The sequence below is a fragment of the Abrus precatorius genome, unplaced genomic scaffold (genome assembly GCF_003935025.1).
Source record: "Abrus precatorius isolate BTA unplaced genomic scaffold, Abrus_2018 Scaffold5, whole genome shotgun sequence".
In the NCBI taxonomy this organism is placed as follows: domain Eukaryota; kingdom Viridiplantae; phylum Streptophyta; class Magnoliopsida; order Fabales; family Fabaceae; genus Abrus; species Abrus precatorius.
In genome coordinates, this window is record NW_020874395.1 from 7,450,553 (window position 1) to 7,468,779 (window position 18,227).

An 18,227-nucleotide genomic window follows, 5' to 3' on the forward strand; every position below is an offset into this window, starting at 1 on the left:
TTTTTGACATACAACGTATATTTGCTTGGACTTTTTACAAAGCCTAAGCCTACCAAGTGTACATCAATTCTGCTGTACCATGATGTCTTGTTTTGGCCCATATAAGTCCTTTTTTAGTTTATATACCCTCTCTTCCTGTCCTTGAACAACAAAACTTTCCGGTTGTTCAAGAAAGATTTCATCCTCCAAGTATCCATTCAAGAAGACCGACTTGATGTCAATTTGATGTATGACCCAACCATTTTGTTCTGCAATGTGTTAACAACAACTTTATGGTATCCATTCTAGCCACTGGAGCAAAATTTTAGAAAAATCTATTCCAAATATTTGGACTATCCCTTAACAACAATCCTTGCTTTATGCTTGTTTATAGAATCATCAGGATTATGCTTGGTCTTGTAAACTCACTTAACTCCAATAACTTTCTTATGATTGGGTCTGTCCACCAATTCTCATGTCTGATTTTTTTCTTGAACTCCTCCTTCATTGAATTTATCCATTTTTTATCAGTTGCAAGCTCTTCATATCTAGCAGGTTCCATGATGGCAACATCGCACCTTTGATAGATGCCAGAAAGTGGCCTTGTTCCTTTGACAAGGTTTTGATCTACATTTCCTGAAATTTAATCTTCTTGTCATTTTCCCAACTCCATCTATCTAACTCCAAGAATATGACATCCTTACTAACAATTACTTTGTTTTGGTATGATAAATAGATCTTGTAGGCCTTTGAAATTAAGCTATAGCTCACAAAAATTCCAGGTTCAGTTTTCTTGTCCAGTTTATCTGTCTCAGGAAAATGCAGGAACTTTGTCAGGGATGTTTTCGCAAGATTGTTCTTTATAAAGATTAGAGCACTATGGTGGAAATGGCCTCTTGTGCCAAAGCTCTGTACAACTAACCTCTTTGTGTACTACAACCTGCTCCTTCAAACTAAGGGGTGTTAGTCATTACCCTGTCAATCACTGTGAAACTTCCAAGCGCATCTGTTCAAGGGGTCATTTCCCGCTTAGCTCTTTTGTCGACTATGTGATGAAGCTAAGTAGACTATATTTCTATATGAATTTAGCTTATTATAGAGGTTTATATGGAATTTTTTTTAGTAATTTATCTTAAATTATATGATGATTAAACTAATTTATATATTTTTATCGATTATAGAATCATTGAAAAGAAGTTAAAGCTCAAAAGAAGTCAAGAACAACAAAGGAAGGAAGCTACGAGCAAGAACTTGGGTGTAAAAACGGCGTTTTAATGTTCGGAATTACAAAAATACAATATCAGCGCTTACGCTTGGGCATCAAAACAACCAGGATGGGCGTTTTAACACACATTTTTTGACACTGCATGATGTGCGTAAAACCGCTAGGACTAACATTTTAACACGAGACTTGACTCTAAAATCTGTAAATAGATGTCATAGAGACAAATTTAGAGAGCTCATTTCAGTCAGTTATAGTTAGTGCAATTTCCATTTTTCATTTTCTCTCTTTCTTCTGCACTCTGATAAATCTATATTTTAAGTGTATTTATAAAGTCAATAACGTAGAAAATGATAATAAGACAAATAGAAATGCATAAGAATAGCAACAAATTACTTAATTCTACATAAATTGTAAAAAGAAAATAAAATTTACTCAATTGCAATTTCTTTGACTGAATTGATTCATTTTTGGTGCATTCTCAAGTGTAGATTGAATGATAAGCAAATTGTAAGGAGTTAGAATGGAAAGAAGCAGGAAATAAGCTTGAAGGATAGTTAGAGGCGGTAGAAGGGACACTCATAAGCTTATGACAACACATTCTGACAAGAAAAACCCTCAAAACCTAGCACGAGTCCAGCATACAATTCTTAATGTCTTGACATTTGGTGAACTTCAAAATTATCTAAATTCTTCTAAGAGCCTACTTGTATATCGACTTCTGCAGTTGTATAACAACACATTGAGCTATCAGATGTCTAAAAGTAGCTCAATGTGCAGTAGATTGTTAACGGAGACTTCCATACTTCTATCTCATCTCAGTTTGTCTAAGATTGAAGTGAGAAACCTTAGATTCAAGGATTTAGCTTCAATGGAGGTCATCTTTGTTTGTAGATATTCCTTCTACGCTCATTTTTTTTGTATTTTTGCAATCTATTTCTAATTTCGTAGGTTGGCATAGGATGGATTCCAGATTGGACTTCATTTAATTCTTTTTCTTATGAATCTAATTCAGTTTTTCATGATAAATTGTATAACTTTACTTATGCACTTAATGCTTCTTCGGTTTGGTCAATAGAATACATGAATTTTAAGCATATTTCACAATTGACACATCGGTTTTGTGCGTAGATCTGAAGTAAGTTTCTCTGTTTTCTGATTACCTTGACATAAGACTTAGGATTCAATGTGATTGCTATCAATTTGTGAGCTGAAATGATGCTTCGAGTTAAATCTATTTTTGAAATTAGGTTATCAATAAACTTGGTCATAGTATTTTCGATATTCATAGCTTAGAATTTCATACATGCAATTAGTTGTAATTTTTCTTCTTGAATTTAAAAATTCACATAAAAAATTTAGAAACAACCAGCGCTGGAACTCCAACCTTGGCGTTCTAATGCTCATCTTACAAAGATGAACAAATTTGAAAGTAATTGATGAGGGTTGAAATGTTGGAATCAGTGTCTTAATGCTCAATAACCTTGTTAACAATTACAATGCTAAAATTAGACATCATAATGTCCAATAAACTAAAAATTGAAAATTAGTTAGAAGCACCAGGGCATTAAAAAAAAATAGAAGTAACTAAGCATTGCAACGTGCACAAGTTAATCAAACTTTGGGAACCCTCTATAATGAGAGCATCTTAATGCCAATAATACTTAACATTGAAACACTCGTTGTTGACAACGGAATGTTAAGGTTGTCGAATAGCTCTATAAATTTCTATGAATTCAAAGAATTATGAAAGTAAAAGGAATCTATAGGAAAGAAAGGACTCCAATGCTTATTAACTGAAGAGAGTTTACAGAAAGGTGATTACAATTTTTCAATGAATGACTGAATATTTCCTATACTTGCTTTATATAGCTAACTATTACAACAACCTAACTAAAATACCAGAAATACCCCATATCAATGCCTTCTCCACCAAAAAATCCTTGTCTTCATGGATGGAAATTAGGGAACTTCTTCAAATCATAGTAAAACTCTTAGGTGATTTCTTTTGACAGCTGAGGCTTCCATTTAACCAATACCTTTGTGACAGCATGACCTCACTTGGAATGGTCCAAAGAATTTTGGTGCTAGTTTAGCATTGCTTTTGTAAGAAACAAATATTTGCCTATATAGGTGTAGCTTTACATAAACCAATTCCCCTACTTAGAACTTTTTTCAATTTTATGTTTATCAGCTAATTGTTTCATTTGTTCTTGAGCTCTTCAAAGATAAAACTCAAGTAGCTTCAACATTTCCTCTCTCTTAGTCAAACTCCTATCAACCAAGTTGATTTTTGAGTCCCTTTTTAGGTAAGGTAAATGTGTTGGTGGTGGCTGTCCGTATACAACTTAATAGGGTGTAGTGTTTATTGAAGAATGGTAGGTAATGTTATCCTACCATTTAGCCAGTGATAGTCATTTGGACTATTGTGAAGGATTGTTAGAACACATACACCTGAGATATGTTGAGGCACATATTCATGATCTTTGTCTGCCCATCTGTTTGTCGGTGGTAAGCTGTAGAAAGCTGAATCTAGACCCTTGATAAGCCATGAAGTCCTGCCCGAGCTGGCTAATGAAGATCAGGTCTCTATCACTAGTAATGGAGTCCCGAAACTTGTGTTGTTTAAATTCATTATCAAAGTAAGCTTGGGCCACTTGAGCTACAATGTAAGGATGTTATAAGGTCATGAATTGGGCTGCCTTACTTAATATGTCAACCACTACATAGATAACTTGTTTACCATATGGAAGTGGCAGCCCTTAAATGAAATCCATGGTTCTGGGTTGCCATACCTGTCCAGGGAAGGCCTGGAGAAGCTATTGTTTCATACTTAGACTATTGGTGTACATGACATTATTGAATGAGCAGCTTGACATCCTTGGTCATCCTCTTGCAATATTTAATAGATGTTATTCTTTTTAACGTGGCATTTCTGCTTAAGTGTCCACCTACTGCCTCTAAATGTAGCCATTGAGTGATGTCATGCTTTAACTTCTTGTCTTTACCAATTACTAATCTGCCTTTTCTTCTTAGTTCATCCTTTTGCCAAATATAATGCTTATGCGTAGAAGGATTGGCTAACAATTCTAATATTATTTTTTGTAATTCCTTGTCAGATTCCCAGTTTTGTTTCATTTTGTTCAACAAGTTAGATTCCAACCGGTGGATGTTGAGAGCTTGGCATTCTACTGACTTAATCCTTAAGAGAATATCTGCAACAACATTTTCTTTTACGTGCTTGTATTCAATGGAAAAATAAAATTCCATGAGCTTGACTAACTATTTTTGTTGGAAGGCAGTGGTTAGTCGTTGGTCTAGGATGTATTTCAAGCTTCTATGTCAATTTTAATAATGAAGTGTCTGTTCAACAGATAATGCCTCTACTTTTGGACTGCAAAAACCACTGCTAATAGCTCCTTCTCATATATGGACAAGGCTTGCTGCTGCTGGTTTAAGGGCCTATTGATAAAGGCTATTAGGTGGTGTTCCTGCATGAGGATAGCACCTTTGCCTTGGCCTGATGCATCCACCTCTGCCATGAATGTCTTAGAAAAATTAGGTAAAGCTAAGATTGGTACCTGTACTAATCTGTCCTAAGCTGTTGAAATGCTAATTTTGCTTCGTTAGACCAATAGAAACTGTCTTTCTTCAACATCTCAATAATGGTTCTGGCAATACTACCATAACCTTTTACAACCTACTTGTAGTACCCTTCTAGGACTAGAAATCCTCTTATTTGTTTCAAAGTTTGAGGTAGAGGCCATTGTTGCATTGCTGCTATCTTATTAGGGTTTGTAGCAACTTCATCCTTAGAGAGAAAGTGTCCTAGGTATTCAACTTTGGGTACCCCAAAATAGCATTTACATTTTCTGGCATATAGTGAATTAGCCCTCATGGTGAGTAGTATTTGCTAGAGGTGGTAGTCCTCCAAGCTGCTACTGTAGATCAAAATGTCATAAAAAGAGACCAGCACAAATTTCCTTAAAATGTCCTTAAAAACTGTGTTCATGAGTCCTTGAAAAGTGGCGGGGACATTAGTGAGGTCAAAGGATATCATTAGGTACTCAAAATGACCTCCATGTGTCTTGAATGTTGTTTTGTAGACATCAATTGGGTCTGTCCTGATTTGATTGTAACTTGATCTTAAGTCAATTTTTGAAAGAAAAAAAATAGTTGATCCATAGAGTTCATCTAATAAGTCCTCAACCAATGGAATTGAGAATCTGTCTTTCATTGTGGACTTGTTCAACACCAATACTACTAGACTTGTAAAAAGGCTGTTATTGTTTTGTATTATTCCATTATTCAAGTATTTTTGTACCAAATTCTCAATGATGTCTTTCTGGTTTTTTGCATATTTGTATGGCCTTTTGTTCACAAAATTAGCCCCTTAAACAAGAGGGATGTTGTGATCATAAGATGGTTTGGATGGTGTCAAGGAGTTTGGTTCCCTGAATACATCCTCATAGTCAGCTAATAATTGATCAATAGTAAAGGTAACCTTTGGTTGGGCAATATGAGTTGTCAAAGCATTCAATAGACAACCCTTTTAATCACACAGTTGTAATAGAGACAAATGGACCCTAGTGTCTAGAGTTCTTCCTAGCTATTGCATTTTGATAGTCTTAACAACAATAGAAGAGGAATCTCGTAACACATGTCTTCTTTTGCCTTGTACATGGAAATCCATTGTCATGTCAAAAGTAAATATAATAACAACAACCTAAAGATAATAACATTATGTTAGAAGTAAAAGAAGTTTGCTGGATGCTCCAAACAATTAATTACACTGTTGTGCCATCTGTAACCAACACATTTAGTGGGTCAAGTTCTTCAATTGGACATCCTAATTTCTTGGCTATTTCCATATCCCGAAAATTGTGGGTGCTCCCACTATTGATTAGAATATGTAGTGGCTTCTTGTAGTATCATGTGAACCTTATTGTTTTGAAATTGGCCACCCCTATGAGTATGTCCATTGTTGTAGTATCAGTAGTATTCCGATGCTATGTTTTTCTGTCGTAACTTCATTAGCTTTGCCATAGGATTGGCTCAAATGTCTCCAAAGTATTCGATTGGAATATGTGTATATTCCTTCCAAGATGAAAAAGAATGTGTATGTACATTTTTTATGAAAGTCGTGTACCATTCCAGTCATTTTCTTCTAAATGCACGGCTATGAGCTTTACCTTCACCTCCTCAGGTCTGCCATCAAGCAAGAAGTAAGTATCGCACTAATAGATCTAAAGATTCACATTTTCCCTGTTGAATCTTACGAAATCAATGCTTGCCAATCGTGTCCCACACGAATATTGAGTGGCAGTGTTACCCAATTGTGTTACAGTGGCATACAAGTGGGTATTTGCTTCAGAATCTTGGGCTTTTTTGATCAATTATTGCATGGTATTCTGCAAGGATTTGCCTAATGTCCTTTATATTGAGCCCACTATCTCCATCAGACATGCTTCCACTTGTGATGTCAACTTGTCTTTCAAATCCTTCATTGCTACTTGTCCTCTGGTTGCCTCTGCCATTATGGTGGTCTTTGGAAGGATAAGTTGATACCTGTTAAGGTTGTAGAATAGCTCTATTAATTTCTATGAATTTGAAGAACTACAGAAGTAAAAGGAATCCTATAGCAAAGAAAAAACTATGATGTTTATTGATTAAAGAGAGTTTACAGAAAAGATGATTACAATTTCTCAATGAATGACTGAATATTTCGTATACTTGTTTTATATAGCTAAGTTTTATAATAATCTAACTAAAATACCAAAAATAACCTATATCATGGAATTGTTTCATAAACCTGCATTTAATGTCACAATACTTAGCTGAGCATAACACAACGCCCATACACAAAAGTTATAAAGATTCAAGGTACAAATGCTTACTTTTATCAAACATTCATATTTTCCTTCTAATAATTATCTAAATTCGCGCATTCACATCTTTTCTAACAGTGTTGTCGAATGACAGAAATGGTGGCGCCATAGCATATTGCCATGGCAGTTTTTGAGCTTGTCGTTAAACTACTTTTGTTATATGGCTTTTTTATGTGGTGGCGTACCATGGTGGCCGTTACACACATAGCGGTAATGACAGCTATGGCGGAAAACTTTCAAAAATAAAGGATTCAGTAATTTGGGCCCAAATCCGACCCGGTCCAAGGGTGACTCGCACAAAAAACTTAGGTAAGTCCTTTTATTCGTCTTGTATTACCCTACTCTCTCATCTCTGTTCGTCTCCAATCCCTCTTATCTTTGTTCGTCTCTCTATCTTCTCCGATGTAGCACTAGTCTTAGATCATCCAGTGGAGGAGATTGGAGAAGATAAAGTTGTGTAAGTGATAAAGGATAATGGAAGTAATTATGTCTTGGCTGGTAAGATGTTAGAAGCAAAAAGACAACATCTTTATTGGACTCCTTGTGCAGCTCATTGCATAGATCTTATGCTTAAAGATATTGGAAAACTTCCCTTGATAAAGAAGACAATTCAAAGGAGAATATCAGTTGTTGGATTTATTTACAGTCATTCAAGTACCTTAAGTTTGTTGAAAAATTTTACAAATAAAAGGGAATTGGTGATACATGCAGTTACTCAATTTGCAACTTCTTTTCTATCATTAGAAAAGCTTCACCAAGAAAAAGAAAATCTTAGAAAGATGTTTACTTCTGAGGAGTGGTGTAAAAACAAGTTGTCAAAGGAAGCTAAAGGGAAACAAGGAACAAAAATTCTATTAAATCCTGTATTTTGGAATGATGTGATATATACTTTGAAAATCATGACTCATTTTGTCTAGGTGTTATGTTTGGTTAATGGGGAAAGAAGACCAACTATGGGGTATATTTATGAAGCAATGGAGAAAAGTAAAGAAGCTATTATGAAGTCATTCAAAAATAATGAAAGTAAATACAAAAATGTGTTTACAATCATTGATAATAGATGAACTTGTCAGCTTCACCATCCATTACATGTAGTTGGTTACATTTTATATCCAGAATTCTACTATGACAACCCTCAAATAAAATTTGATTTGGAAGTTACAAATAGGTTGTATGATTGTATCAAGAGGTTGGTGCCAAGTCAGGATGTGCAACAAAGCATACTACTTGAATTACCAATTTATAAAAGTGGTGGTGATCTCTTTGGGTCTGACTTTGCAAAATCAAAAAGAAACAACATTGCTCCTAGTAATTCATCAAAATCTTTAACATTTTAATTTTAGGGTTATAATTCATCTTTAGAGTTATAATTTATCTTTCATTTTATAGCTCAATGGTGGAGAATGTATGGACATTCAACTTTATATTTGTAGTAACTAGCTCTCAAAATTTTGAGCTTGACATGTAGTGCATCTAGATGTAAACGCAACTAGAGTATTTTTGAGCAAGTAATTTCTTATCTCTTGAACCTACTACTTTCTTTTAAAAATTAGAAAGAAACTAATTAATATTCTTTTAATTAAACTCACGTTGCAGATTCATTCAAAGAAGAGAAATATGCTTTATCATAAAAAATTACATGACTTGATTTATGTGAAATACAACCAACAACTCAAAGAACGTTACAATCTTAAAGATGTAATTGATTCAATTACACTCAATGACATTGATGAGTGTAATAAGTGGTTGGTTGGAGAAATGAATGATGATGCTCAAGACGAGGATGCTGGAAATGACTTAGTTTTTTTTATGGTGATAACACTTTAAATTGGGCAACTGTTTATGAAGCTTTTGGAATTGGAGAGCCTACAAAAGAAAAGAAAGAGTCCATCAAGTGGTATCACTATCAAAGCTGCAAAAGTTTATAAGATCAAGACATATTCAACAACAAAAGGAAAAGAGAAAATGGTTCTTGAAGATGATGACGAAGAATTAAAAGATGAAGAGATGTCAGAAGAAACAAAAGATGAATTACAAATTAATCTTCCACAATCTTAGGGAGAAGAGGAGGGATATGCTTTGGTGGATGACAAACAGGATGATTATATTGGAGTTGAAGAATATGACTAAATTGATAATATTTGTTTTTAATGTTAACTTGACATTTGATAATTGTATATTTTGTATTTAATTATGCTTTGGATTATGGGTTATACTACATATATTTTGAGTTAATTATTTTCTATCATTTTTTTTGACCTATAGTATTTTTTTATATATTTTATTATATCCGCCATAACCTGCCATGGCCGTTGCCATAACTTTATGACAGTTTTTTGAGTTTTCGCCATGAGCTGCCATCCACCATTGATAACATTGTTTCTTAATTCTTCACACCAGTTTTACACTTCATTCATCAAGATTCAAGGTACAAATACTCTATGTTCTTAATTAACCTTCATTATCTCTTCTATTTTCTACTTTTACCTTCTCATGTATTTGGATTATAGTAAGAAAACTCTAGGATCTTAATTTTTGTATTTCTTAATTTTTTTATGATTGATTCATACTTATAATTGTTGAATATACTAGAGAATTTTGGTTGAATGTAGTAACCTATGAATATGTATGTGTAGTACAATTAGGTTTAGTTAGTGTAATTTATCTGTTTGATAAAATGTCGTATAATTTATCTGTTCGATAAAATGTCTTATTGAGTTTTGGTGCATAAGTTAGCAAAATTGGGATTTAACATATGGTTACTAACTTCATTCCAAAAAAATTAATATACATATAAGGTTTAAAGTTTAAGGTACAAGTAATTGAAAATATCAAATCAGTGAGTGTGTGTATTGATTCAATTGTTGAAATACATCAATTGTACACTCTTAATTGTTGAAATTATTTCTTGAATAATACGTACTTAAAAGAGCAAGTGAATTAATTTCTTGACAAATATAAATACATATAAATTATGGATCTATGTAATTTGATTAATTGTGAAATTAGTATGCAGGTGAGAACCAGAGATGATTTTTCTGAGACTTTACAGAAAGAGAGCTAGAGAAGAAAAAACAGTAGAAAAAGTTGTTAGAGAAAGTAAAAGAGCCAAAAAGAAGGAAGTGGCTAAAGGGAAAAGGTAGATACATATTCCCAACCTGAGTTTCAAGAATCCTAGAGGTTCAGCTGTATAGATGCTGAGAAACAATTCAAGTTGCACTGTCAAAGGAGACTGGTGACTAAAGATAGGGCAATTCAGTTGCAAGAAGACGACTATCCCCTAATCACCACAGAAATAAAGGAGAGAAAACGGGAGAGACTTTGCAATCTGGTAAAACAGAGCTACTAAGAGATAACTAGGAAGCATGATTCAGTTTTAATGTGAGGGACCAACTTATCAACTTCAATTTAGCAACTATTAATGAGTTGCTTGAACTTGAATACATGCAGATTCCCCTCCATGCTAGTTTAGGAGGCTTGTGGATCAGTATGTTGATGAAAAAACAATCCTTACTATCCTTTGCAATTGATGCACTTGCAAAGCCTTATTTGCTTTTACTTATTCAACTTTGTCACTCTCCTAGGATTTATGACGATTTCTTCAAGAGCCAAGAGTCAAGAGTCTTATATATCATATTTCTACTAACAATTCTACTATGTTTCTTATTATCCCTATTTGTATTTGTGTGAACATATATAACTAATCATCCTTGATTAAGAGAGGATAAACTCCTTTAATTCTCATGTATTATTAATGCAATTTCATTCTTATTTACCTTTTTTCTTGCAATTGATAGAATTTCTCTTCACTTAATGCATTATTTGGTTTGGTCACCTAAAGAGTGATATCAAACATTATTTCTCAATTAAAAATTTGGTTATTCAGTGAGAACTGAGTAATTCATTCACCATACTTATTAACCTAAAACCTTTTTAAAATCTCTTTGTTGGGCTTTTTCCAATAACCTCATGCTATCCTATGAATTACATGTCGTAGCATGTCATTACCACTACACGTCCATGCACATTTTAACTTGTGCCACGACAAGACATCATAATATAAATTATCATCGTGAGCTTATTACGGTGCCATCTTTTGACAACATGAACCTGTTTGTTGCGCTTTTTAATTTTTATTGACCTATTTGGACTTTCTATTTTTTTTTTTCTTTTGAGCTCAACTTACCTAAAAAGCATTAAAACAAGTATTTATAATTCAAATATATCTATATGTTTTATTTATATTATGACATTCATGAGTAAAACTAACCAACACCAAAGAACTATAATTTATTACAAGAATCACTCTACCACACCCCAAATAAATATTATCATATTGGTGGTTAGTGAACCATTATTGTTTCGTTATTTTCACTCAAACTAAGAATTTAGTTGAAACTCTCAATAAGTTCTCAAAATTTGATAAGTTGGATTGACAAGAAAAAGTTCATGACTCAAAAAGAATTCTATTTTTATGTCAAATCATGAAGCTACAAGTTTTTCTCATGCATCATGATCATAAATCATTTGAACTACAAGTTTAGCTTCGTATGTTTACCAAAGACATATTTGAATTGAAATTGATTATATTATTTGACATTTAATTTCTAAATATTTACTTTTCATATATTGTTATAGGAATGTGTTTTTTTTCTGGGCTGGTGTTTATAGATTAGTAGGATGTTCTGCCCTTTTTTCAAGATTAAAATAGAACTTCCAAAGGCACTAAAAATGGGTTGCATTTTGGATTGGATCACTTAAACTTTGTTTGGGAATTGATATTTAGAAGACGAGAGAGGAGAAAGTTTCCATTGTGGTTATTCTTGTTTGGAAGTTTTAAATGAAAGGGAAAAGGTTTATTAACCTTCCAAAACCCTCCTAATCCCATGTTTTCAAAGTCACCTAATTTGAAGAGTTTTGTATTAATCCTTCTTTCTCCTCTCTTCCTCTCTCCCAAACTCTCAAATAAAGCTTTAAGCTACTTTTGCTCCAGCTCAGATGAGTTCAATTCAGAGTCCCAACCTCTGTATACCCTCGCCTCCAACCACCTCATCCTCAAGGTCTGAATCTCGGCTCCCAACTCTAAGGACCCGTAATCTGAACCAACGGTTAATCAATGTCTACATATGACCCTGAATAAGTGTCTATTACTGCATTTCAGCGCTTTTCTCTTTACAATCTACTCCCGGGGATTGGTGTGGGCCTCCAAAACTTGGTATACAACAAAATCTTCTTACATGCACTATCCTTAATGCCTAAGGACAAATCCGAGAGATCATTTAGTTATTTTTCTGAATAGACTAAACACCTGCACGGATTAAGTAAATCATCTAAGTTCATGCATTTAAATTAGGGGTTACCTTCTTACTTGACAAAAAAGATCTTAATTTTCAACATAGCATGCGTTAACAATATGAGGAGAATGAATTTAAAGGATCACCCTTGGCTCAGCTTATTAAAATACACGACAATAACTCCCCAAAAGAAAAAAAGAAAAAAAAAACAGATACATATCCCTAAGCATTGAATGCATTGGCTCCAAAATCTAATTTTAACAGCTTATCAACTTCCCAAAAAAAAAAAAAAAACCAAGAAAAATCAAGTAATCAAGGAAGGATCTTGCGTCGCCGGCGTGGAGTCTCTCGCCTCACATACATTTTCTCCATCTCGTTCAGTGATCGGGTTGATCCATCAGGCATGCTAGCAAATTTCCAGCCGCCGCCACCTCCACGCTTTCCCCGGGAACCCATTTTCTCTACTATAAAAGTCCATCCGTCTGAAGAGCGCCGTCGACTATACTTGTGGCATTTAACCTCTCCAGCCATCTGCGCAGAACGAAAATCACATTGTTCAATGAGATCCACAAATAAGAATCTGAATAGCAGCAAACAAGACAGAGAATATGTTCAACCATAGACCATAGCAGTAATTAAAATGTGTAAAACAACAACCCAAGAATAGTTTGCCACAACTAGTTTTGAACTATTATTTCTTTTATAGAAAAATATTTTGATTAAACAATGAAAAAGGAAACTAAATAACAACCAACTTTTATCTTGCTACGGACAACTATACATGGATTAATCGATGCTATTGGACTCCATACAAAACTAAATTTTTCCTAAAGCCATTTAAAACAATGTTAGTGGTTATTGAATTCTCCCAAAGTTTTTATAGGTTTCTATCTACCATTTTTAATTGGAACATCATCCATTAGATTTATACTAGAGCTTCTATTTGTCTCTTTCTCACATCATCAGACTACTTCAGAGTTCAAACAAGCTTTCATAATCTCCTCCTTAGTAGGTGCTACTCTGACTTCTTCCCAAATATTTTTTATCCAATTCTTTCAGATGTTCACTCATCTAACTTAGCATTCTGATCTCTGATACACTATTTTTGTTCTAGTTTGAACTTCATTCACAGCCAATATTCAATACCATAAAATATGGTTGGCAACTGGCACCTGTGTGATAGATTTTTTTTTTTTCCTTTTTTCAGTTGATAGCCACTTGGCACTCAAAAATTATGCCTGAAGCATTTGTCCATTTCAACTACTAGCTTCAATCCACATGACAATCTGATAGGCTCACAAGAGTGTACAATAGAAAGAAGTGGGAGGGAATAGGCGGGAAATTCAATAAATAGCCAATTTTAGTGGTTATGGCTGCTGTAATTTTGTATTAGTTACCGTTAAAAATAGTCATATGATGGATTAGTGAAGTAGTTGTTTTTTGTAATTGGGAAACTTGGAGAGTGGGGTTCTCTCAAATAACTCCCCTGGTAATCAATTGTAAATCACTATCACTTTGGTACTGATTTGGGAATCAGGGCTTTCTTAATAAAATTCAAAAGTTTTTTTCAGTAATTCTGTACTAGTAATATCAACTGGTATCAAAGCGCCAATGTTGGTTTTGTGGTTCAGCCAAAATCTATGGTGAATATAAGGATGGAATCAAGGATTGAGATCTTGGAGCAAACACTTCAGGAGGCAAATCGTGAAAGAGAGAATCAAGAAAACATGCAACATGAACACTTCCAAAAACTTGAAGATATGATTAGGAATCTTATAGATGTGGTAGGAAGATTGTCACAGGGAAAGAAACAAGATTGCTAGTCAGATGTTGATGACATTAGTTCAAACATTGGGGTCCAAGAGCAAACAACTACAACAAAACCATAATTCTTGATGGCAAAAACTCGATATACCCATTTTCGTTGGGGAGGAGGCATATGGTGGACAAAAAGGCTCTAAACTAGTTTCAATGGTCAGAATCTTGTAATCCAAATCGTTCAAAATAGCAATGGTAAGGTTGTTCCAACCTAATATGATGAAAAACCTGTTTGAAATTCTGATCAGGTTGACACAAAAGGGTACCGTACATAGAACAATTTGAGGTTTATGCAAGGTTCTTGAAGGGAATGGAACAAGATTATTTGGTGGGTATATTTTTAAATTGATTAAAGGATGACATAAAGGCAGAAGTGAAGCTACATGAACCAAACAATTTAGCAGATTTGATGACAGGCTCAAATGGTTGAAGAGAAAATTCACACGGTGGTTAAAGTGGAGACACAAGCAGGGAATAAAGCAACTAGCATGTACAGACCCTATTATGCAACTAGAAGCTATTCTAGAGACCCAAGACTATGAAACATAAATCACTTTGGTGGATAAATTCTGCATTTGCCGTTTCCTGTCAGCAAAATGTTCTATCTGCCCTTGAGCCTTAGTCAAATGAAATTATAATTGACAGAGTGCTTCATCACGGTCTTTCAAATCTCATGCCACGGCTACACGTGATTCTCCTTCACCATACCCGACAACAGTAGGAGGCTTTTGACCATAGACCTCTTCAAATGGGGTAGTATAACTGGAGGAGTGATAAGTGGTATTATATCATAACTCTGCCCAAGACACCCAAAGGGACCAATTTATGGGTTGCTCAGAAGCAAAGCAACCAAGATATGATTTCCAACATCGATTTACCAATGTGTTTGCCCATCCGACTGTAGATGATAGGAAGAACTCATCGGCAACTAAGTGTCTTGCAGGGAAAATAATTCCTACCAAAGAATACTGATAAAGATGGGATCACGATCACTCAAAATAGACAAGGTCACAAGGGCATGCCATGTAACTGAATAATGACTTGAGAATAGTGGACAACTACTCCAACCTGATGCCACTATAGCAGCATTACTGCACAGTACTAACAACTATATTTGAACCTGGTCAATTACATTGCTTGTTTTATGCATTAATGTTAATTTGTTAGAAAATGGATCAAATCACAGATAGAAAAGAGAGGAATGTTAATTGGTGCAATCAGGTTATTTTCTCTTAATTATGAAGCAGTCAAAAGAATCGATGGAAAATGAAGCAATTCAACAGCAATGTTTAGATAGGTGGCTTCAGCTTACTTTTTGAGAGGCTTTCTTCTTCCTTTTCTTAAGTTGTATATTTTCATAATATGATTCCAATTGAGCAGCACAAAATTAACCTGCTAAATGATTGTTAGGGTGCTAGGGCAGGATAAAATCTAAATGATTTTGTGTTGCCTGTGTTTGGTGGCTAGTGCGAGACTTATCTTGAGTTAATATTAACGTTTAACTACCTGTGTGATCAACTTGAAAACTTGCTGTAAGGCCTTGACCAAAATTAAGGATGGGTAGTCTTGTCTCATGAAACAAAGCCCACTACAACAGTTCCAGTCAGCATCAACAGCAAATAACAATATAACATCACTTTTGACACAGGAGCACTAGAAGCGGGTGTATTTTAGCAGCAGGGTTATTCTGTAATTCCCCAAATATGCTTCTAGTTATGGGTAGTGTTTTGGGTCAGATTTATGTAATTAAGAGTTCTAATGTCTTATCTGAGTCCCAAGATTCTTGCACCCGCTTGAGTTAGTCGTAAGCGTCAAGGATTACATTTTGCTAGCTTTTTTCCCATAACTTGCTATCTAGTAATACAATACAGCATTACAGCCATGCATTTTATGCTTTCATTCACATGATTGGCATGTCACAGAACAGATTAGCAGTGAAGGGAACTTACTTTCTTTTTATTGAAGTTCATCTTCTCAACAAATTCTTGATAAAGCATCTCATCCTCCCTTTTGGAGATCTCATAATGAACTTGATCCACATCTTTGGTAATGCCATCCCAGCCCTCTGGCATAACCTTGAAGTCAGGTTTGTAAGGAAGCGACGCAACATGGAACTCCCTATCATGAGAATTAAAAAACCTGGAAGAAACAAAAAATCACCATAAGATGCAATTTACTATTTCTCTTTCTCATTCCAAATTCAAAATTTTATTCACAATCCCACTAAAGGGGCGTTTGGAATAGCTAATCTCATAATTAAATTTATACCAAAAGGTAAGAGTTTATTGAGTGATAAACCTAAAAACAATCAATTTTGATGCGAAAACAAAGAAAAGGCTACACTGACTCGGGGAAAGTATCGAGCAAGAGCTCAACGGAATCATCGAGAGGGTGAGGGAGGTTTTTCTGTTCCTCTTCCTCAAGCTCCTTAAGCCAGAGAATGGCGTGAACCCTCTGGCGCATGATCCTATAGTCCTTAGCGAGCTTCTCAACTGTGTAGAGCTCAGGGTTCTCCTTGTGCAACCGGTAAATCTGGGCTTTCTCGGAATCCTTCAGATAGGAGCCTCTGGCACCGGGTTCCTGAACCTGCTTGAGCAACACGCTGGTCTCAGCCATGCGTCCCTGCCAGCTTTCAACGAAGCCCTTGCTTCTGCGGTTCTCGGCTTCCAGTTCACGGATCTTGTCCTCCATTTCTTGCAATTCGGAGAGAGACATGTTAGAGTCTTCACCGTTGAAGTGGCCGGCGGGGGACCAGGACGGAGGGCTTTGCCATCCCATCTCATCTATGCCTCCACTTTTTGAATCCGTTGAGAAACACAACCTTCTTGAAGGTCCCCAGTGCCTCCACTTTTCATGTGCCGCCACTCTTCGACTTGTTGATGTAATCAAACGTTGCAGGATTTGCATTGTATTATTGTATGTAATCCAGTTAGGGGGAGTGGCAGAGATAGAAGAAGAAGAAGAAGAATAGGGTTGGTCTTGGCTGCTCCTTCAGTGTTCTGCTCCGTTGATCAAGGTCTATAACCCAACCATGATTTTTTGGTCCGATTAAAAGATGACCGTTCGATATATAATTAAAAATATTTAAGGGTAGGATCTATCCGGGGAACCTGGTTAACAAGTTACACGTCAAATCAAGGTTATTAGCAAACAATGGAGACACTAACACAACAATGGAGGCAGTTCATGTTTTACAAACACCAAATTTAGATTTTCATTTGGAATTTAACAAATATTGTAGCCTGAATCACTTCTTCAATTTTTTCTTTTTCGTTTCATACGTAATTAATCAAGTTTTTATAAAAACTAGTAAATATACCCTGCGCAAGTTTATTTATATATTTTTTATTATATTATTTTGTTTAAAATAATTTTAAAAATTATAATTTAAATATAAAAATTTTTTTATAAAAAATTATGGATTTATTATTTCCTAAATGGTAATAGAATTTTATTATATTAAATTACATCAAAATGTAATTGTACAATGAAAAATTATGAAACATTTTATTATACACAACACAACACTAATAATTATGCTCATGCATTGTACATATTTATTTATATTTTTTTATTAAAATATTTTATTTAAAAATAATAATAATTTAAATATAAAAAATATATTATTTATTAATGGTAAGAAAATTTTATTAAATTAAATAACTTTAAAATGTAATTATACTAACAAAGATTATGAAATATTTATAATACTATAATAAATATATTGGGACATATATTCATTTATTTTTTTAGTAAATTATTTTATTTAAAAATAATTATAATGTAACATCCTTTATTTGTTTACATAATTTTTTTAAACAAAAATAAAAGTATCAATATGATGCGATTAAAATAAGTAAAAGATAAATAAATAGAAAGGATTTTCATGTATAAAAATTTAATTTACTAAAAATGAGAAAAACTTTAAAATTTCGTATATATAAATTTTGTTCATAATAGAATTGAGGATATAATTTCAAGATTATCAACTTACAATTACAGGAAAGCTGAAATTTCTATATTGAT

At 34.2% G+C, this 18,227-nt stretch overlaps 1 protein-coding gene across 1 annotated transcript; it reads right to left on the bottom strand.

The window, feature by feature from the left end:
- Window positions 1-10,987: 10,987 nt before the first annotated feature.
- Window positions 10,988-17,188, bottom strand: LOC113867746. The gene is made up of 3 exons (XM_027503198.1): window positions 16,549-17,188; window positions 16,151-16,340; window positions 10,988-12,914 (listed from the first exon to the last, which is right to left on the bottom strand). Exons 1-3 carry the CDS (start codon window positions 17,106-17,108, stop codon window positions 12,696-12,698), a joined length of 969 nt encoding a protein of 322 aa, XP_027358999.1. The 5' UTR covers window positions 17,109-17,188; the 3' UTR covers window positions 10,988-12,695.
- Window positions 17,189-18,227: the final 1,039 nt, after the last annotated feature.